The following is a 24,267-nucleotide window of genomic DNA, read 5'->3' as shown; positions in this document are numbered from 1 at the left end:
TTTGATACACATAACTTAGAAACTTGCAATTTTTTTCCTAATTTTGCAATTAAGTAATACGAACAACATAAAATAAAGATAATTTATGGTTTTAACAATTAAGAAATTGTTTAAACAAATTATTGTTGTTATTTATTAACTTTTGATACACATAACTTAGAAACTTGCAGTTTTTTCCTAATTTTGCAATTAACTAATGTAAATAGTAAATCATTCGGATGTTTTATGATTTTAATTTTAACAATTTATCAAATGTTTAAACAAATAATTGTTGTTATTTACTAACTCTTGACACATAGCATCTAGAAGAATGAAGTTTTTTCTTATTTTGCAATTAGTTAATCAGAGTAGTAGTAATTGTAAAATTAGAAAGAAACTGCAAGTTTCTGGATTGTTTGTATTAAAAGTTAATAAACAATAACAATTATTTGTTTAAACAATTTCTGAACTGTTTAAATCATAAAATACTGTTATTTCATACTTTTCAGATTAGTTAAATATAAAATTAAAAAGAAACTGCATTTTTTTAGGTGCTTTGTGTCAAAAATTAGTAAATAACAACAATCATTTGTTTAAACAATTTTTGAATTGTTAAAACCTTAAATTATTTTTATTTCATGTGGTTCGAATTAGTTAATTGCAAAATTAGAAAAAAACTGCATCTTTCTGGAAGCTAGTGTCAGGAGTTACTAATTAACAACAATTATTTATTTAAACAATAACGACTGCAATATAACATTAGTAAAATTTATTATATATAATAACAAAAATCGTTTACAGTGAAAATTATTAAATAGTTTAGTTTTTCTTTAACATTTAATAATAAAACTTTGATGTAATTATGGTCATCTTCGTACATGAATTGACAATTGACAAACATGTTAACATTTTACGGAAGCATTTTAGAGTTTGTCTATTGACCCACTCACGGTGGGTTCCGGTCAGGCGAAATAATATTATAAGTGGGCGTGAGCTGGGCCCTACCTGGGCTTCCCAGTTTTTGAGGACCCACATCAATAATTATATAAGTAAAAATTTCTAAGTCCAAACCTAAAAATTTTTTTTTCAACAAAAAATTAATGTTTATAATGACTTAGATTAAGAAAAAACGTGTTTTTAACAAAAATGTATTCACAATATTTTTTTTATGTAATGTCCACATAATTAATTAGTAAAAATTTCTAAGTCCAAACTAAAAAAAATTTTTTTTTTTAGACCAACAAATTAATGTTTATAATGATTGTAAACAATAAAAAACACATTTTTAATAAAAATGTATTGATATATTTTTTTCATAATAATATAAATATTATTTTAAGAATATTTATCGTTCTTATTACATTAATAATATTGTTATAATTATTATTAAATTATTTATTTGTTACGGTGTATTCGTGTCAGTAAGTGCTTTATTGAATCATTACAGCAGATTAACAAGTCACTGACAATAAAACGTCGGTGTTCAGTAGTTAGTCTCCGTAGTATAGTGGTTAGGGCGTTAGTCTAGTAGTCCGTAGGTCGTAGGTTCAATCCCCGCGTGCGTTAAATTTTATTTGTTTCTTAGGTTTGCGTTTATTCCGATTTTTCTGCATTGTATTCGTATAAGTATGCAATTTAGTGATTATATATACCGTTTAATAATTTAATTAACAAATTTCTAATTTTTTTATAAATTTTTAATTTATGAATGAAAGGATATATATTAATTCCCATATATATGCTAACATTATTTATGAATTTGCTTTTGGTCACAATTTCATTAAAAAAAGTAAAAATCGTTAAATAATAACGTTATTTATTTATAATTCGACTTATTTGTTATTAATAAACAATTTATTCATTAATTTGAATGAAAACTAAATCTATGGGCCCCAGCTGGATTTTTCCTAGGTGGGCTGTGGCTGGATTCACCGTTACAAGCCAAGGAATCGCCCACCTGGGCCATCCCTGCTGGGACCCACCTAGAACCTGGGAAGCCCACCTGGGACCCACCGTGGGCCCACCTCACTTTTCCACACGGGAACTAACCAACATATTTGAACTCCTGCAATCGTACACATGTATTATATATATATTATTCACTCTCATGTATAAAAAATATAATATTTATTTACTTTTTCATTTTTTTTCTATTTTTTATTACTTACGCACTGAAAACTTTATTTGACTTTAATAACCAATTTCTTGTCTACACTCTGAAAAAAATTATTTTATTCATATTGATTAAATGAATATCAATTAAATATTTACTTGAATCAAATGATATTCAATTGGCTCCATAAATATTAATTAATTCAATTAAATATTTAATTATCAATTAAATATTTGCTTGAATCAAATATAATATTTAATTGACTGCAATATTGATTTGATGCAATATGAAATTTGATTCAATTAAATATTTAATTGAAAATAGTCAACTAATCAGTTATTTGAATCAAATAAATTTTTTTTCAGTGTATTTTTAAATAAATATTTACTTGAATCAAATTTTTATTCAAGTCAAAAAAAAATTGTATTTGAAACAATAAATTCAGTATTTAAATCAAATATGAATTGAACCATTTGATTGACTTTAATAAAAATTATTTTATGATAAAACCAAAAAAATAATTAATAATTAAATAACAAAAAAGAAAAAAATTACAATGTCAGAAATATAATTTTAATAAATAAAAAAAATTAAGTAACTATAGAAATAGAATAATAATAATTATAATAATATAAAATTTGATAAGTAAAAAAACACTCTACGCTACATTGGGCAGAATTTTCACTGTTTAGAAGTTGCAATTGTTAGAGCTACAATGTTGTTGTTATACATAAATATTTTTGAAAGTAAAAAAAAACAAAACAAAAAAAAATGTTATTCTCCGCCAACTGTGTAAATGTTTCTACCATTGTCTGCAACAACCATTATTTGTAAATTGTGTTTAATGTAGCTATGTACTATTGTTTTTGGTTTTGCATAATAATTCACGACTAATTAATATGTCGATGGAAATTTTCATTTTAACAACTGTAATAGATATTATAGGTAATATTATAATTTTATTTATAAAAAATTTTCTATTACAATTATTTACGAATTTCTTTAATTGTAAAATTATTCGAAAACATTAATAACAATATTTTTAAATAAATATTTAATCATTATTATTTTTCCACAAGAATTTAGATTTTCAAAAATTTTAACATCAAAACTTTTGAAATTAACAACTAATAATTTTTTTTTATTATAAAACATGAAGAAATCGATTACTCCGAGTTGAATTTTTCAAAAAACTATTTAATTATTTACAAAAATCCTAATAAAATGTTTTGCAAGAATTCAGTTATTTTCATAAATAATAAATCAATTATTCGAAAATTTATTTTTAATAATAATAGTAATAAAATAAAAATAATAACATGATGTCAATAGCAGAAGTAGTAGTAATAATATTAATAATATAATAGTAAAAGCAACAAAAAAGCAAGATATTAAAAAATTAGACCAACTATCTATCAAGATTAGATTAGGTCAAGTTAGGTCAGGAAATGCAAACCACAAATTGAGGTTTAGTTGATGGAATTAAGATTATGTTGGATGTCAAGTTGAAGATTGTGTTAGGGATAAAGTTTAAAATTAGGTTCCATATCAAGCTTTAAGACAGATTGTTTTATATAATACATTATTGAGTATAATATTATTATAATGTATTATAATAATATACTATAATTATAATAATACTCTTTAAATCTGAACTATAGCTTATAGTATATTCCACTAGTGGAAATAGCTACTATAATGAGCTGATGAAAATTCGCCCAACAAACAATTTAGTAACAATTCTAGTAGCATTTACTGAATTTTCATTTACATTTAACACAATTATCATAATGTAGTTTAAATTGTTAAATTATTTAATTAATTAATTAATTGAAATTGCTATTATATTATTAATTCATTATTTTACTACCGCTAATAGTTATACTAATTCAGGCCAAATTCAGTTATCTAAATTTGATCTATTAGCATAAATTACTCATAGTTATATTAACCTTTTAGAGGGCCGGTATAAATTTGTACAAATTTTAGTAGTTTTTTATTTAAAAAATTTATAAATAAGAAGTCAATTCGATAAAAAGATTCGTCAAAATAAATGGAAAAGGCCCTCTAAAGGTTAATTTAGGCCAAATTTAGTTATCTAAATTTGTCTAAATTACTAGTTAAAGTTATTAATCTAATGTTGTCTTCTTGTTGTTAATAAAGAAAAAAAATGTTTGAATGTTGCTAAAGAAAAAAAATATTGAAAAAAAGAAGTAAATAAATAAACATCAAACATAAGTATGTGTTGCTAAATTCAAAATGTGTGTATTAATGAATGTTTGTGTGTGTAGGTGTAGGAAGTGCACGTGAGGATGTGTGTGACTCTTGACAAAGGAATCCACGTGCTGCACTCTCGGTTCGCTAAAGGATCTCGCGCGCGAGCGCTTCGGTGTATTTGCGGCTTAACTCATGTCGAAAGGGGTGAGAGAGAGTCGAGTTTCCTTTCTTGCTCAAGGGAAGATTCCTAAGGCGACTTTTCTACCTCCCTCTCTCTCTCTATACATAACAAAGTATGTCTTCCATCACTCCAGCCGATCGTCAAAGTAAAATTTTACTATTTATGTGTATCATAAAATTATTATTTTTACCTATTTACTATTTTTATTTATTATCATTATCCTTCGTGTCATTATTAACACAATTTTTACTAGACTGACATTTTTGTTACAACTTTTGGTTTTTATTATTATTATCATTATTATTATATTAATTATAAATAAAAAATATAATAATTATAATTTCTATTATCACTATTCCTATTATTATTATTATTATTATTATTATACTAATTTATTCATTAATTTATATTAATTTATTTGATTCAAGTAAATATTTATTTGACAATAAAAAAATAATCGTTTAATTGAATCAAATAAATTTGTTTTCCAGTCAAAAAGTAAAAATTAACAAGAATGACTAATTATTAGAGATTAATTAAATTAATAATTACTAATTAGTAATTACAAATTCAGAATTAGTAAATCTTGTTAATTTTGACCGCATTTTTAGAGTAAAGTGGAATAAAAAAATTAAAATGACTTTGGCTTGTTATACCTAATACTTTTTTTTTGTTTCTTATTGTTTCAATCGCTCGATTGCCCTAATGATCCGATAGACGATCCGACACGTATAAAAGAGATCGATCTTCACTTTTTGTATTGTTACTCATCTCCAATGCTCTTTCACTTTTGTTGTACTCGATACAATTCCTCTCTCTTTCTCTCCCCCCACCTTTCATACTCTCATCAACCCTTCTTGAGTCATGCTTCTTTGTTTATAATCTACCTTTGATCTCCCGCGCTGACGACTGATGCGATCAAATTCACTTCTTGTTTTTCCCTTAATTTTTAACATTTTTTAATTAAACCATTCTCAACTGACCAAAAGAAAAAAAAAAAAGTAAAGAAATGTTTATTTTATTTTATTCCCTTGTGGGAACAATCAATTTTTTTCGAACCAATAATTCCAAGTATTTGAAGTATTCTTTCTTATTTTTATTTAAATCAACTAAATGATCATTTTTGTGTATAAAAATCAACAAAAATTATCATTTAATTGATTTAAATAAAAATTACTTAAAATAAATATTTTTTTCCTAATTGACAAGTAATTAAATAAAATAAATTTTTCTTTCAGTGTTTAGAATAAAAAATAGCTGCGCCAAGTTAAAAGATAAAATTGTGTTCAATAATAATATTAAAATAATAATTTTTCACGGTATATATTTTTTATTATATACTGAATTTAAAAATAAACTCTCTATACAAAAACTGCAATATTCTAATTAATTTTGTTTTGCAACTAAAAGCAAATTTTCTTTCGCAAAAAAAAAAAAAAAAAAAAAAAAAAAATTTCTATAAAAATTTGTTCAATCGGTTTATCGCACTTTCGTCCTTGTTACGCGTCCAAGATAACTGTGCCCGCGGGGTTACGAAACGCAAAAGGTAAATTGATCTCGTAGTTATTCGCTATATCGACGGAGACAAAGAGAGACAGAGAGAGAGAGAGAGAGAGAGAGAGAGAGAGAGAGAATGGTCCAACTAGCCGCAAGCGCGATATATTTTTTTTCACGATATTGGAGTAAGTTATACTGTCTAGTTAACTGTAAATCGCTCTTGTTCGCCATATTATAACAACTCCGAATGTATATATCAAATATCGATTTCTGATATACAAATTATTGCACCCAAGCCTTGAAAAGCCGCAGTTCCATTTTGCCGCTCGATTTTATAGTAGATCAATCATTTCTCTACCATACACAACAATACACGCGATATACACGAAAAACAAATAAATCACATGAAAAATTAAACTTAGCTATATATGAATGGACGACAATAATGAAAAATTTTACATTCCTATAAAAAATTCATTTATTCACTCGACAATTTTAATATCGAAAATTTTCATTCTTTTTTTATTCACTGCGAATGAATTAAATAATTTAAAAGTCAAATTACTACTTTAATGTAATATCAATAAACGAAAATTTTCATTTTTGTAAATTATTGTTCCCGGAGAATTAATTAATATTAATAATATTAATTTTTGTTTAAATAATTTTACATTCGTTATTATAATTAATTTTAATTATACTGAATAATAATATTAATATTATAGTAATAATTATTATATAACTTTAATAATATTAATATTATTATATAATATTAATAATATTAATTAATAATATTAGTATTATATTAATGTTAATACTATTAAAATAATAATGTGAGTTTAGGCTCGTGGTTAGTGTCGAAGTCACCAGTGCTGAAGGTACCGAGTTCGATTCCCAGGCGAGGCAGATATTTTAATTTCAGACCAATAAATGAAATTCGATATTTGAATAACAAATATTAAAATAATAATTATTGTAATAATAATAAAATAAATAATAGAAAATTAAAAAGTTTTATAATTAATTATTATTAATTTTATAAAATATTAAAATTCTCCAGGTTTAATAAATAATAAAAATTAATTAAAAATTGATTAGAAAAAAATTTATTCAATTCAAAGAATTGATTATTATAGTTTATTATGAAATAACCATTTTCCTAAATACAAATAATAAAAATAATTTTTATTTAGGTAAATATTTATTTGATAAAATAGACTTAAGTAATCGATTACTTTAATCAAATAAATTTTTTCTCAGTGTATATATGTATACGATATTATAAGAAAATTATCCATTTATCATTTTTGACAGTTTCGTTGGAAGCGAAGAAGAAAAAAAAATAAATAAAACGATTCAGTTGTCATTTGAGGTGGACACGAGAGTCTTGGATTTCTTTATAGCTTTACTCGCGAATCCGTTCGTCGATTGCGATTGTGCAAAATTCTCCGAGTTATATACACGTTTACAATTTTACATCGAGGTCGACCGGTTTTCCAGCAGCCGTTTAAAGGGACATTACGACACTATATATACACTGACAATTGTAGGCAAAATTATTTTCTTTATTATTAAAATTATTATTAAAATAAGTTGTAAAAAAATATCAAAATATAACCTTTCGTATAATATTATCGTCTATTGTTGAAAGATATTATTATTAATAATAATTAATTATTAATTGTATTAATATTAAGAGAATATTATTAATATTATTAATATTAAAAGAATATTATAATTAAATTATATTAATATTAACAATTAATAATAATTAACTGTATTTAAATTAATGTGTTATATTAAAATTTAAATATTTCCCATTAATTTTAATTATCTTTATATATTAATTATACATTCAAATTAATTTCTTTTTTAAATTCTTTTTTTTTCCCTCAAACCTGTTTCGTTTTGAGAGAATAATTACCTTTCGTTCGAATAGGTTTAGATTATGTTTAATTCGGAAAAAATACTAAGAATTAGGAATGGTTGTAGACAGAGCGCAAGCGCCGGGAGTGGGGGCAATGAGAGCGAGAGAGATATGGTCGTTTCTCTCATTCTCTCCCATTGCCCCCACTCCGGCGCGACTCTTACGCTCCGCCTCCTTTTCATTAGGCCAAAATATTTTTTGGATAAAACTTTCGTTTAATATCAATATTTCCGAAACTATTTAACCGATTTTAATGAAATTTAAATATGTTATACTTGGATCCGTGTTTTAGTCGAAAACTAAACGAAAAAAATGTTTCGCTTTTGACCTTTTTCTATTATTCTAAAAAGTATTTTTAATTGAAGTAATATTAATATACAATTTACTATTTTTAATAAAAATTCCAATTATAATAATAATAAAAATAAATTACAATAAAATGAAAATTAACAATTATTAATATATCAAAATATTAATTATTAATATTATTATCAGTATATATATATATATTAATAATAATAACAACAATAATCGAAAATGGAAATTTAATCGAGCGCGCCATGTTCGTTCGGAAATTTTATCCGGTCGTGGTCCGCTAATTAGAAATTAATAATCGACGCGCAGTTTGTGAATCGTGGAATTCACCTCTGGGATCCTGTAATTTTCACATTTCAAACTGATTATTATTTCAAAGAGTAAAACAGTAGGAGTTGTGCCATGAATGTTTGTAACATTACAAAATGAATTTGTATGTGCGTTGGGTAATGCGTGAATTTGGATATAGCTCGAGGGGCGGGGGGAGGGGAGGGTGGCTTAAAAAGGGGGAATTGGGGGGGGGAGATAGGAAAAGAGCATAAATACAAAAATTATTATTCCCCTCATATGTATTCCATAGGGATAATCAAGCATTACTATTGCTTTACACATATACGTTGATTTAATTAATTGAAAATTATGTCTGTGTGTTATTTTATAATGAAAATAAAGTCACATTTGTAATTAACGAACTATAATGTTGTGGATTTTGTTTAAAATAATAAATCATTAAAATAGTAGTAATAATAAAAATAGGCGAATAGTTATTAAAATTGCAAAACAAAAATATTATTTTGAAAACAAAGCTAATTATTTGATTGGTTATTTATATCGCAGATTCGAAATATAACTAATAATTGGCAAATTAATTACATTTTAACGAGATTGCAAAATGAAAATTAATCCCATATGAAATAGAGAGGTTACCAGTTTCAATAATAATAATAATATTAATTAATTTAACACAAATTTTTTTTTATAAATTTATTAATAAGTTAAAGTTTTTAAAAAATTTAAACCTAATAAGGAAATTAGTCAAAAATCTACTAATTAAAGTTGACAAAATTTACTTGATTTTAGTTTAAAAAAAAAAATAAACGAACAAAAAGGAAACAAAAATACGCAAAAAAAAAAAAAATTCACAACTAGCTAAAAAATACATATAAATAAATAAATAAATAAATAAAATGAATAAACAATTAAAGTAACTGTAATAAAATTATGACTAATTTTAATTAATAAAATTCAAATTAATTTAACTATTATAAAATTTTACTAATTTAAATAGTCCACAATTTTCCTTCACTTTAATTTTTACTACAGAGAGAATAAATTTAAAAGAAAAAATTGCACCACTCATTTAAGATTTCAGCGAAATTAAAAGCAAAAAATAATATTATATACGATTAAAAAAAGCTAATCGACGCAGTGGAAAAAAAATAATAAATTTCTCAATTCAATACAAAATCGACTTTAACACCCCAATTAACGAGAGGATTCGCTTCGACGTCGTCGTCGTCGTCATGAAAAATATAAAATATGCGAGAGCACGCTATTTCGATGCAACTATTACCACCGGAGGTTTATGATTTTGCTTAATTAATGGTTTCCTCGTTCGCCCTCTCTCTCTCACTCTCGCCCGTGCCATTTTAGTTCTCACACCCCTTTTTACTAGAACGTCGCATCGACCCTTTACCTATTCAAGTGCCGTCCGTAAAACGCCGTTTCGCAATTTCCCGAAATTGCGAAAATGTTAATTCACGACGAGAAGCCACCAATAGGACCCGAATTCCTTGAATACCGAAAATTTCCTTATCAAACTAGTATTATTATTATATATGCACTATATATAGATAAATTTTTTTTTATATATAGATAAATATATTTGTTTTCGAATTTTCCATTCAAATCCATTTATAATTTCAATTAATTATTTTCCTTCAATTTAATAATTATACTTTAATTTCAATTCAATAATTTTAATTTAATCTATAAAATTAATTTCTTAATTTTAATTTGAATTCAATTTAAAATCAATTTATTAATTTCAATTTTAATTCAATTTAAAATCAATTTAATATTTGAATTTAATTTCAATTCTATAATTTTAATTCAGATTTAAATCAATATTGATTAATTTTAAATTAATAGTTTCAGTTCAATAAATAATTTGAAACATGCTTTTGTTGACAACCATCACCATAACCATCACCATACCTACAATTTATTGTCCCAATCGTCAAATAGAAATAATAATAAGAAAGAGAAAAGTCAGATTAGAAAAGAAAAAATTCGTGACGTCATTCTCAAATTTTACAAGAGAAAAAAATTTAAATAAAAAGTCTTTTTTGAAAAATTAATTAATATTTTATTATATAATAATAATTATTTTACTAATAAAATTTTTTACCAATAATTAATAATATTTAGTAGAAAATTAAGAAGAAATAAAATAAAAATAGTTTTCGGACTCGCCGCTCGCTGCGCGCGCCGATTTTCACACTAAAACGACGTTAATCGTCTCTCACTATAATTACAATTAAATAAAAGAAAATAAATTCCATTACTTCGAAAACTTATAATTAATATTTTTGCAAAATAAATTAAAAAGTTGAAAATAAGAATAAAAATTAAATTTAAGAATAAAAGATTAAAAAAATGTTTAAATTAAAAAAAAAAATTTCGAAGTTAAAAATCCTGTTATTATTTTCTTATAAGTTCTGTTATTTTTTCTAAAAAAAAAATGTAACTATTATTCTAATGAAAGAAATTCTGTTATTGCTTCTTTATAAAGAGAAAATTCGAGAATGAACGTCTTATAATTTTTTGTTTTGTCTATTTAGTAATTTTCTTTTGAAAAGATCGGTAGTTGAAATTGTGTGTGAAAAAAACGAAAAAAGAAGTGTCTACAATACCGATGCTATTTTGAGTACTGAGTTCCCAGTCTTTCATGAGGATTTTTCTGGCAGGTCAGGATGACGGCAACGTCGGTGCACCTACAAATGCAGAGAGCGATTACAATTTCGACAAAAGAGAAAAAAAAATTTTCTTTTCTTTTTAACCAATCACAATTATAACACAAAATATATCCTATTTTTAAGCTCTAAATAAAAGAAAAACTTTCTTCGATTTAAAAAAAAACAAAATTTAATTACTTTCGAACTATAATTTTTTATTTATTATCGAAATAGTAAAATTTACTTTATTCTTTATTTAAAATATCTTGTGTAAAATAAACAGTTTTTAAATCCCCCTCCACGTTATTATCGAAATAGTAAAAATTATTTTATTTACTTTTGTTACTCTGCTTATTTAAAATATCTTGCGTAAAATAAAACCAAAAAAATCCCCCTCCCCCCCCCTTCAAAAAAAGTAAAAAATTTTATTATTTTTTACCCTTATTTAAAATATCTGATGTAAAATAAAACCAAAAAAATCCCCTTCCCCCTCAAAAAAAAACACAATTACAAAACGCTGCAAAAAAGAAAATTAATTACACATTCATCGTAAATGTAAAACTGAAATTATTTTTTAAATACAATATGTAATTAGCGTTAATTATCACAATACCGTAAAATAATATATCATACATAAAATTTATTACGACACACACATAAATTTATAAATCAAAAAGAAAATTCAATTTTTTGCGCTCAATGGTACGTAATTACGATTATTATAAAATTATCTATACTTTTTTTTTAGAAAGAGAAAAAAGTGATGTATTAGAGTTTAAAAAACAGTAATTAAATAAGAAAAAGGTGAGAAAAGAGATTAAATGTAAGATAATAGTAAGGGGGGAAAAGGTGAGGTGGGGGAGAAGGAGGGGAATATATATCAAAGAATGGAAAATTATAAAATTATTATTATAAAATATATTGTTGCTCGTTGGCTACACAACAAAATATACGCAAAACCGGACATCCTGACTTTCACGAAGTAATAATAACGTACCTCTCTATTCACCTCTAATAAATAAAAAAATTTAGTTAATATTTTATTTTACTTTTTACAATAAATAATTATTTCTTAATTTTTTTTATTATATTTGAATATATTAAATATTTTATTGATTCAAAGACTGAATAAAATATTAAACTTCACTCTCTAAATTTTAATTTGTAAAAATGTTTACGAATTTAAATTAGTGGCTGACTTTTTGCTTCTGAATTAGTAAAAATTACTATTTGTTAGGAAAATTTACTAATTCGAAGGTAAAAAGTCAGTAGCTAATTTAAATTAAATTTACTAATGAAGAAGTTTACTAATAAATTAGTGGAAATTAATATTTATTAGGAAAATTTTCTAATTCAAAGGCAGAAAGTCGACTACTAATTAAAATTAATTTTAAATTAAATTTACTAATAAATTTGTAGAAATTACCATTTATTAGGAAAATTTACTAATTCAAAAGTAAAAATTCATCAACTAATTCAAATTAGTAAACACTTTTACTAATTCAAATTTAGAGACTAGTGAAATTTTCTTATTGTAAACAAATAGTAAAGATTTGAAGAAGCAAAGTTAAAAGTTCGTTTGCTGATCGCCATTTCGCATATTGTTGTATTATGCGTTACGCTCACAGAGCGCGAACGTCTTCGGAAAGCGTGAAGACTGTAACAAATATTCAGGAACAGCTGACTTTTCATTAAGTTACATAAGAATGCACTTCTTAATCGTGGATGCAATGTTTGAATTATAATCGTTCATGCACAAACTTGTATAATACAACCGACACTATTGCTCGGCGCCAATTTACATAACGTTTACTTCATTAAATGCCAAATTTCAGAAAAACTAATTTTTCATCGAAAAAAAATATCAAACATTTTTTTTTTATTTTTTCTTCTTGTTATTGTTTAATTATTTCCCATTTTTTTATTAATTATTTATTTATTTATATTTATTATTTTTCATTTACATTTATTTTAGTTAGTTTACTACATATTTTTTTATTATGACTATTATTGTTTATTAATTTACTTGTGTTTATTTAATTCTGTTTCGAATAAATATTTTCTATTTTCGTTTTTTTATTATTGGTATTTAGTGATATTGATTTACTAATAAATAATAAGTAATTATTATTTTCGTTTTTCATTGAAGAAAACTAACAATAAACGAAGAATTACATTAAATAGTGCAAAGGAGGCGGAGCGTAAGCGCCGCGCCGGAGTGGGGGCAATAGGAGAGAAAGAGAAAAACGGCGATATCTCTCTCGCTCTCATTGCCCCCACTCCCGGCGCTTGCGCTCTGCCTACAACCATTCCTAATTAAGCCTCAGAAAGCTACTACTTTGGTCCCTACTCGCCCGGAGGAGCTTTTTTTTAAAAAAAAAACTCAAAAAATATTTTCTCCACAGAAAGAGAATTTCAGAATAGAAAAAATATGTCAAAAAAGAAAGAGAAACAAGCGGGGCAGGGGGGAAAAACAAAAAAGCAGAAGAAAGATGAAGAGACCGAATGAAAAAACCAGATCAACTACTACCAATATAAAAAAAACTTCTCTCTACAAAGTATAAGGTAATAATAATAAAAAAAACGTTTAAAAAGTAAAGCCCAAGATTTCATAAACGAGGGAAAATATGTGACAAATTTGAAAATGAAGAGAGAGGATGCATTGGTATTTTTCCATGGCCTCTATACTATATATCTTGTTATTTAATGCATTATTTTGAAAATCTCGAGGCAGCTTCCGCTTTAGAATCCGAGGAAAGAATGCGATCACGAAGAACGCTCTCTACGCGGAAAGGAATCTCGAGGGTGAAGTCCCTATTCCTCTCTCTCGCTCACTCACTCACTCTCTCTCTGTGTATATACTTAAAGACAAGACACAAGGTAAGAAACTGTGCGCGGTTAAGATATAGTTTATACGCCTCGGGCATACACCTGTACCTGCATTGTGTGGACGTTACACTACACGCCTAGTGCTCATGAATATATCTACTAATTATTATAAGGTTACATGCACCTCTCACTCCCTCGCTCTTTGTGCCCCATTCCCCCCTCCTTATATCTTCTATGTAGAATGTAAAATAAATTTTTAATTGGTGTCCCCCCTCCTTCTATTCTAGGTAAAATTTAATATAATTTTCAAATCTTTACCCCCTTTTTTAAAATGTAAAATGCAATATAATTTTTATCCCCCCCCCTCCTCTTCTATATATAAAAATTATCGTTTGCCCCCTCGAAAACTATCTCTGACGAAATCAAAAAACTATTCTCAAAAATTATTATCAAATTCTTTAAAACTATTCAATTATTTTCAAAAAATATATTTGAAATTCAATTATTTTTAATATCTATAGTATTTTCATGAAGTTTCGCAAAAGAATTCAATTAATTAAAAAAAAATTGATAAATTTCATCGAAAATTCAATTATTTTCACAAATAATGTTTTCCACAAGAATTCAATTATTAAAAAAAAATTTTCATATTATTTATTATATTTCGAAAAAATTAATTATGTAAAGCAATGTTTATAAAATTCTTATGAAGAATTCAATTATTTTCAAAATTAACAAAATTTGTCACAGAAATTCAATTATTTTTAATACAATTTTACAGGAATTGCACAAAAAAATGTAATTATTCTTAAAAATTTAATTTCAATTCTTCGAAAAAATTAATTATTTAAAAAAATGTTTTTTAAATTCTTTGAAAGAATTCAATGATTATTTACAAAAATATTCGAATTTTTCACAAGAATTCAATTATTTTCAAATATTTTTAATAAAATTGTTCGAAAGAAATCAATATTATTTTAAATACAATTTTAATTAAATTTTTTTGAAATAATTCAATTATTCTTTGAGGTTTTAATAAAATTTCTCCCAAGAATTCAATTATTTACGAATTTAATTCTTCGAGAGAATTCAATAATTAAAGATAAATAACAAAATTTTTCCTGAAAATTCAATTATTTTGAGGAATTTCAATAAAATTCTTTCCAAATTCAATTATTTTCACAATTAACAAAATTTTTCACTAAAATTCAATTCTTTTTAAACATTTTAATAAAATTTTTCGGGCACTAATTCAATTATTTTCATAAGCAATAAACTTCTCAGGAATTCAATTATTTTTGAGGCATTTTAATAAAATTCTTTGCAAAATTCAATTATTTTCACAAATAACAATATTCATCACAAGAATTCAATTATTTTTAAAATTAATAAATTTCTTCTTGGAAATTCAATTATTTTTAAAAATTCTAATAAAATCGTTCGCAAGAATTCAATTATTTTCATATAAATAATAAAATTCTTTTTAGGAATTCAAGTATTTTTGAAAAATTTTAATAAAATACCACACAAAAATTCAATTATTGTCAAAAATTTTAGTAGAATTTTTTGTAAAATTTAATTTTTTTAAAAAATTTTTTTGCAATTTAATGTTTTTCAATATCTACTATTTTCATAAAATTTCCAAACATAATTCAATTATTTAGAAAAAATTTTGTAAAACTCTTCGTAAAAATTCAATTCTTTTCATGAATAATAAAAATGTCTCAGGAATTATATTATTTAAATTAAAATCAGGAATAAAATATAGAATGGAATTTTTGTCAGTTTTGTAAAGTATCTAAATTCTAAAATGAGTTTTTTGGTCATCAAGTTTAATTTTTCGATAGCTACTTTTCTACTACTTTTTTTACTTTTGAAAGCTACTTTTTTAAAACTAATTATCAAGTGCGAAGTTTGCTATATTATTTATATGTATACAAAACATATATATGTATACAGTGACTGTAGCGTAATTCAAAAGACCAGTGCCGTGACCTCCATTAGCCCCTGGACTTCAGTTCAATCGTTAATTACTTCGACTCTTAGAAAATCATTAGGGGGAACGAGCAAAGATTGATTTGATTAACTCTAATGGAATCAAGTATAAATTCAAAGCAACTCTCAAGTTTATTGTCTTTCCAAACTCTTGACAATATTCCACAAGAGTATATATTATTTGGTACAATGTATTTTATAAAATATATTTTCAATTTTTTTTAGTTCAAATAAATAAAGAAATCAGTTAATACATATTTAATTTCTTATTTACTAATAAATAAATATTTATTAATTTGCATAAAAAAATTAAATTTTATGTTAAAAAACTCCCCGAAAAAAATAAAATTAAGTAGTTAAAGAACGGCTCCTAAGAACAAAAGGGGCGGAGCGTAAGCGCCCCGCCAGAGTGGGGGCAATGGGATAGAATGAGACATTCGACGATATCTCTCTCGCTCTCACAACCCCCACTCCCGGCGCTTGCGCTTACGCTCTGCCTACAATTATTTATATTTCTCTCTATTTTCCCCATATTGAACCGAACTTCATTTGGATTTCGGTTCAATTTAAGATTCAATTCCTATTTCTTACTATTTTTCCCAAATTGAACCGAAATCCAAATGGAGTTCGATTTCTACTTCTCACTATTTTCCCTAAATTGAACCGAGATCCAAATAGACTTCCTTTTCTCTTTCTCACTATTTTTTTCCAAATAGAACCGAAATCCAAATAGATTTCGGTTCAATTTGGAAAAAATAGTGAGAAATAGAAAACGAATTCGAACCGGAATCTAATTACCCCCTTCAAAACTTTTTCTTTCTCTCTCTCCCTTCCTTTCCTAATTGGCGTAGAACTAACAATTTAGAACAAAATTTAACCAAGAAGTTTCGTCAAGTGTCTCTCTCGCTCTCTTTCTCCCTTTCTCTCTATATTTTGCACACGCGACGTCTGGATAAGGTAGTTTACAAAATTACCGAAACTGAATGCGAAGATGAGAGACAGAGGTTGGGGTGGAGGGGGAGGAGGGGAAGACTAAACAACCAATTTGGTGCAGGGTGACTCTTATACATATACTTATCGTTTCGTGTAGAGAGAAGTTTCACTGTATATATGTATATATTCCCTTACAGACTTCGCAGAGGGTTGGCATGTCGGGATTTCTCTCTTGCTATTCCCTGAGGCGGTTTTCAGCAAGAGTACACAACACAAACTCGAAAGTACTCAAGCCACGAGTGGCAAGTAATCGTGTAATAGAGTCCAAATGACCGTCGCGTCGGCACACATCATTTTCTTCCCGTGTATTAAAACTGACAATTTTTTCTTCCTCAATATAGAAGAAAATTTACAGTTGGAAATATTTTTCATTTTTTTTTTCTTCTCTCTGTGTATTATTAATATAATTATATTAATTAAAAACTTTTTTTTGAATTTCGCGCCAATTTTTTTAAATTCCCGCCTAGAGGGCATGAGAGTTATCTCACAAGCGGAATGAATCAAAAGGAGTGCAGAAAGTATGGTGGATATAAAAATCCGTTCTGTTCTTTTTTAGTTATAAAATGAATATTATTATAAAATACAACAATAAAATTGTAAAAAATTTTAAATAAAATAAAACAAGAGAAAATACGTTAGGAAAAAAATTTTTTTTTAAAAAGTAAAAAAAATGATTATTTTACTTTTATTTAAGGTAAAATATAAAAAAGCTTTTTTTTAAAAGGTAAACATTTCTGCCTTGTATACATATAAATATGTGTAACTGAGAAATGTTTTGTAACAAGGAAAAAGTAATTTCAAACGGAATATAAACGGGAGAATTTGGTTGAACCGTTTTAGAATTCACTGTTGGTTTTTTTTTCAATTTTTTTTTCTTTTTTTTTTTTTGCCTCGCATCGCACTGAACGAGAGAAAAGCCCTGTTCGCTTAATAATGTTCTCTCTGGAAAAGCGAATATTCACAGTGTGCATTCCAGCTATTTTGTTCGCTATTATTTTCCTCTGTATTTATGACGGTTGAATAAACAAGCCGAGAAATATCTGAAAACAACGCTTTAACTAAATACAATCGCCCCCCTCCCCCTACCCCTTTGCCCACCCTCTTCAGCTTATATATACGCACATACAAAAAAAAACCCACATTTCGCTATTCGAAAAAAAAATTGTCTCCTATACTTATATAAATTTTTATTTTATTCAATTAACCGAAATTTCATTTCTTTATGGAATTAAAATTTTTTTTCTTTAGAATCCAAAAGTTTTTTATTTCTGTAGAACATAAAAAAAATTTTATTTCTTTAGAATTTAAAATTATTTCTCTATAGATTTCAAAAAAAAAAAAAATTAATTTCTCTAGAATTAAAATTATATGTTTACTTACTTGGGCAAAAAATTATATGTATTGCCAAATAAAATCAGGTTTTGTTTACAATTTAAAAGTAAATTTTAGCGAAAGTGTAAGTATATTATCAAGATTTGAAAAAATGAATAAAAATTTTTAAAATTTCTGATTTTAAGAAACGATACGATTCCACCATAAAAGTAGAACATAACCTAAAATTATTTTATCGCTTTTTTTAATCATAGGAAAATTTTTTTACTCGCCTGTATTCGATTGGAACTTTTAATGAATCAAAGGCAGAGAATTAAAAGTGCGCGCGTACTTTTTAATTACAAACTGACTTTTTTTTATTAAAAAAAAAAAAAATAGAAAAATATGGAATTGGTCAAACTTTTTATCTGACTGTCGGTCAAATTCCTTTGTGGTGATTGTGCCTGTGTAAATTTGGCATTATAATTTCTTGACAAAATTAATTCTTTCTGAAACTCTTGACAAAATTAATTCTTTCTGAATCATACATACGACAAATACACATACACACACACACCTTTTGTTGTTACACTGAATATTTTCAAATTGTTGTACTTCTCATTTTCACACATTTTTTGTACCTAAAGTGCTCAGGGCAAACTGTTTACCGAAGATACCTCTTTTTTAATCCTTAACAGCCAAACTTTCTTTTTTATTGCAAACGTCTGTTTTCTTATTACCTTACCTATCCTATTCAAGGTTAGGGACAAAATCGACCATCGACCCGATCATAAAAATCGGTTCGGGGAGGATTAAGATAACTCGAGTACCCACTCCCACTCGTACCTCATCTTCTTTCCTTTTCTAATTACCATTTTCTATCCTTTTTCTATTTTCCCAATTGAGAAAAGGTCCTCCATTTTTGCCAGTTACTTACCCGCCTTTGCACTGAGCACAAGCACACATCTTAGCTTCAAATATTTTACAATAAATATATATTTTAATTTAATCGCAGCCATTTCATTTGAATACTCCCTTACCACTAAAGTGGTGACCCCGACGTGATTTTCTTCGAGTGAAATACAGTGATAAGTGAGTGTTGTTTATTTCACGATTAAATTTGTGTTTTGTGTGATACGTTAGTCAAAATGCCCGCCGATAACAATGTGCAGCTTCAAAATCAGATAGCGCAAGCTGTCGACGATGCATTAAGCACAAGGCGTCAATTTGGACGTCCTCCAGCATATATACCTGCGGATCCGGAATTATGGATCTCACTCATGGAGCGATATTTCAAATCCGCAAAAGTGACCTCAGATAGTGAAAAATTTGATCAAGTAGTACAGAATCTTGACCCACGTGTAACTGTCGTAGTGCGTGATCTAGTCGTCAACGTGCCGGAAACTGACGCGTATGAAACATTAAAAGCGAAACTAATGAAACGTTTAGGTTCTACGCAAGAACAGAAAACTAGACAACTTCTCGAGCGTGAAGAACTCGGGGATAGGAAACCATCGCAATTTCTCCGCCACCTTCAATCTCTCGCGGGTACAGCCGTTACAGATTCAGTGATAAAAACTCTGTGGCTAGGAAGACTTCCCCCCACTACACAAGTAGCGTTAGCCGGTCACAGTTCCTTATCACTCGAACAATTAGCCGATGTTGCAGATACCATTAGCGAGCTCGGAACTCGCCCATCGATCGCACAAGTATCGTCTACGTCGTCAGAAGGTACGTTAGTTGAAAATGTTGGACAGTTGGTGCTTTCATTACGCGAAGAGATTGCTAGCTTACGAAAGGAGTTCAATGACAACCGCGGTCGGCCGTCGAATAATCACCGAAGATCGCGTTCGCGTTCAAAATCGCGCGGTAGAAACGATGAGAGCGGAATTTGCTGGTATCACTCGCGTCACGGACAAAAGGCGTTGAAATGTACAAAGCCATGCAATTATGAATCGGGAAACGCTGCGGGCAGTCGTTAATGACGGCAGACGACACTGGCCCACTCTCGCGCCGTATTTTCATCATGGACAACGAATCAAAAGTGCAATTTCTAGTGGATACCGGTGCAGATTTGTGCGTGTATCCCCTGGCCCTCGTTAAACAAAAGCGTGAAAAATCAACATATGAACTATCCGCCGCGAATGGTTCGTGCATCGCGACTTATGGGACAATTACATTGAATTTAAACTTAGGACTGCGTCGAGATTTCGCGTGGAGATTCGTTATAGCTGACGTCACGAAACCAATTATCGGTGTGGATTTTCTTGCATTTTACGACTTGCTGGTAGATGCAAGAAACAAACAATTGGTGGACCGAAATACAGGACTCGCGACTACAGGGAGTACCGTGAATGGTGAAACTCAGAGTATTAAGATTGTCACAGGATCTACTCGTTATCATGATTTGCTGTCAAACTTCCCGGACATTACACGACCGGCCGGAACAGCAAAGGTAAAGCACAACACGGTGCACCACATAAAGACAACACCAGGACCTCCAGTTTCTCACAAACCGCGACGCCTCGCGCCTGATAAATTGAAGATCGCGATTAAAGAATTTGGTGCAATGCTCAAACTGGGAACAGCAAGACCCTCTAAGGTCAGCTGGTCATCACCGTTACATATGGTGCCGAAGCAAGGAGACGAATGGAGACCATGTGGCGATTATCGCGCGGTCAACGCGCGCACGGAACCCGACTGTTATCCCGTACGTCACATCCAGGACTTTGCACACAATCTCAATGGGAAGAACATATTTTCTACCATTGATCTCGTAAAAGCGTTTCACCAAATTCCGGTTGTGGAAGAAGATATATGCAAAACGGCTATCACAACACCCTTCGGTTTGTTCGAGTTTCCTTTCATGACTTTTGGACTGAGAAACGCGGCACAGACTTTTCAACGTTTCATCGACGAAGTGACGCGTGATTTTGATTTTTGTTTTGCGTATATTGATGACATTTTGGTAGCATCTTCGTCAGAGGAAGAACACGAATGTCATTTGAGAACACTTTTTACACGGTTACAAGAGTACGGTGTTGTGATCAATCCTGCAAAGTGTGTGTTTGGACAATCGATGGTAAAATTCCTCGGATATCTCGTGAGTAATAGTGGCACTCAACCTTTACCGGACAAGGTTGATGCAATTCGGACCTACCCGCGACCGCCGACAGTGAAACAATTAAGACGGTTCTTGGGGATGTTAAATTTTTACAGAAGATTCGTACCCAAAGCAGCAGTAATTCAAGCTCCCTTGAATGACCTTTTACGTGGAAACGTGAAAGGAAAAGCTCCTGTCAACTGGAACTCAGAAGCAGAATCAGCGTTCGAAATGTGTAAAACGAGCTTGGCTGAAGCAGCACTGTTGGCCCATCCGAAAATAAACTCTCCTCTCGCTGTGTTTTGTGATGCATCTGATTTTACAATTGGTGCTGTTCTTCAACAACTCGTTAATGATAAATGGGAACCATTGGCTTTTTTCTCCAAAAAGTTGAGCACCACGGAACAAAAATACTCTGCATATGATAGAGAATTGCTTGCAATTTACCAGGCAATTAAATATTTTCGTCATATGTTGGAGGGAAGAATGTTCACCATTTATACGGATCACAAACCCATCACTTTTGCCTTTCAAAAGAAAGACAAACAATGCTCACCGCGACAATTTAGATACCTGGACTTCATAGGACAATTTTCCACCGACATTCGCCACGTCGCTGGCGAGGATAATATTGTTGCCGATGCACTCTCACGCATTGAAGAAGTGGAATCCGCCCTGGATCTATCATCTTTGGAAGCAGCACAAAGAATTGATCAAGAACTACAGAGATTAGAGAAGGACTGTTCTACAAATCTTAAGCTGAAGCTAGTTAAACTTCCTGGTACAAACGTGTCTTTAGTGTGCGATGTATCTACGTCAACTGCTCGCCCATATGTTCCAGAATCTTTTAGGAAACTCATATTCAACAGCATTCATGGACTCTCGCATCCCGGAGTGAATGCAACGGTCAAGATGATATCACAACGGTATGTGTGGCCTTCAATGAAAGCTGATTGCAGGTCGTGGGCTCGCAGCTGCATACAGTGTCAACGCTGCAAGGTCACACGACATGTCGCTACATCGCCAGGTAACTTCCAACTTCCATCACAGAGATTCGAGCATGTTCATTTGGATATTGTTATTATGCCGAGCTCCGAAGGATGCAGGTACTGCCTCACGTGCGTGGATAGATTTTCTCGTTGGCCAGAAGCAATACCAATGCAAGACCAAGAAGCAGCCACTGTCGCCCGTTCCTTCTATACAAACTGGATCGCAAGGTTCGGCACCCCGCTGCGTGTAACAACAGACCAAGGAAGACAATTTGAGTCACACCTTTTCAGAGAATTGAATCACCTCACTGGTACGACTCATTACCGGACAACCGCCTACCACCCGTCAGCCAATGGAATGGTTGAGAGGTTCCACCGACAATTGAAAGCAGCAATCAAGTGTCATCAATCAGCACGATGGACGGAAATCTTGCCTACTGTTTTGTTGGGCATTCGTTCAGCACTTAAAGAAGACCTACAAGCAACGTCCGCGGAAATGTTGTATGGGCAATCTATACGACTTCCTGGAGAATTGTTGTCACCATGTGTAACAGCAGCAACAACAACAACAAGTTTCATCCAAGACCTCCGACAAAGTGTGCAGCAACTTCGCCCAGTCAACGGCACACGTCACGGAGAGAGACGTACGTTCGTATTTAAGGATCTCGCCACAGCTGACTACGTTTTCGTTCGCCACGATGGACCAAAAAGTATTCTTCAGCTCCCCTATGATGGACCATTTAAAGTTATTTCGAGAAAAGGGAGTACCTTTGTGATTGATATTCACGGGAAACACGTCACAGTTTCCGTGGAGAGAATTAAGCCAGCGTATATCATGCCGGACGTTGACGAGGTTCCTGACGAAGATGATGCAGAGGAACCGTTTCAAATAATCGTCAACCGATCACCAGAACCACTTCCAGAACAAGAACATGTTGTCGTCGAACAACTTCCAGTAGCAGCTGAGCAAGTTCCAGGACCATACCCAGAAGCAGTTCAACTTCGAGAAGTACCAGATAATAGTGTTCGAACCCGTTCCGGTAGACAAGTTCGGTTTACGAATCGTTTTCAGGCTGGTTTCTCGTGATCATATTCACTGGAAGGGGGGTACTGTGGTGATTGTGCCTGTGTAAATTTGGCATTATAATTTCTTGACAAAATTAATTCTTTCTGAAACTCTTGACAAAATTAATTCTTTCTGAATCATACATACGACAAATACACATACACACACACACCTTTTGTTGTTACACTGAATATTTTCAAATTGTTGTACTTCTCATTTTCACACATTTTTTGTACCTAAAGTGCTCAGGGCAAACTGTTTACCGAAGATACCTCTTTTTTAATCCTTAACAGCCAAACTTTCTTTTTTATTGCAAACGTCTGTTTTCTTATTACCTTACCTATCCTATTCAAGGTTAGGGACAAAATCGACCATCGACCCGATCATAAAAATCGGTTCGGGGAGGATTAAGATAACTCGAGTACCCACTCCCACTCGTACCTCATCTTCTTTCCTTTTCTAATTACCATTTTCTATCCTTTTTCTATTTTCCCAATTGAGAAAAGGTCCTCCATTTTTGCCAGTTACTTACCCGCCTTTGCACTGAGCACAAGCACACATCTTAGCTTCAAATATTTTACAATAAATATATATTTTAATTTAATCGCAGCCATTTCATTTGAATACTCCCTTACCACTAAACCTTTATTTTTCATTTTTAAGGGATTTTTAATTTAATCAAATTTTTCAGAGAAAGAGAATTTTTTTTAAAATATATATTTTTTATGTAATTTTTTTTACTTTCATTTCTTTTTTTTTACCTGAATTTTTATAATAATGAATTTTCATTGTTTA

General features: G+C 29.3%; 1 protein-coding gene across 5 annotated transcripts in view; it reads right to left on the bottom strand.

Moving 5' to 3' along the window:
* The window catches only part of LOC122511834 (protein scalloped), a 194,332-nt gene that overhangs the window by 101,566 nt on the left and 68,499 nt on the right, over positions 1–24,267 (bottom strand). For 4 of the 5 annotated variants that reach the window (XM_043627339.1, XM_043627344.1, XM_043627340.1 and 1 more), the window contains exon 2: positions 11,145–11,225. The exons of the other annotated variant lie outside the window; for it this stretch is intronic. In XM_043627339.1, coding sequence (XP_043483274.1) covers positions 11,145–11,181 — 37 coding nt within the window. In that variant the 5' untranslated portion in view covers positions 11,182–11,225. The remainder of the gene's footprint in view (positions 1–11,144; positions 11,226–24,267) is intronic. 5 annotated transcript variants of the gene reach the window in all.

The sequence above is a fragment of the Leptopilina heterotoma genome, unplaced genomic scaffold (assembly GCF_015476425.1).
Source record: "Leptopilina heterotoma isolate Lh14 unplaced genomic scaffold, ASM1547642v1 Lhet_90, whole genome shotgun sequence".
In the NCBI taxonomy this organism is placed as follows: Eukaryota; Metazoa; Arthropoda; class Insecta; order Hymenoptera; family Figitidae; genus Leptopilina; species Leptopilina heterotoma.
Note: the sequence above shows the minus strand (reverse complement) of the source record. Positions and strands in the feature narration are given on the sequence as shown.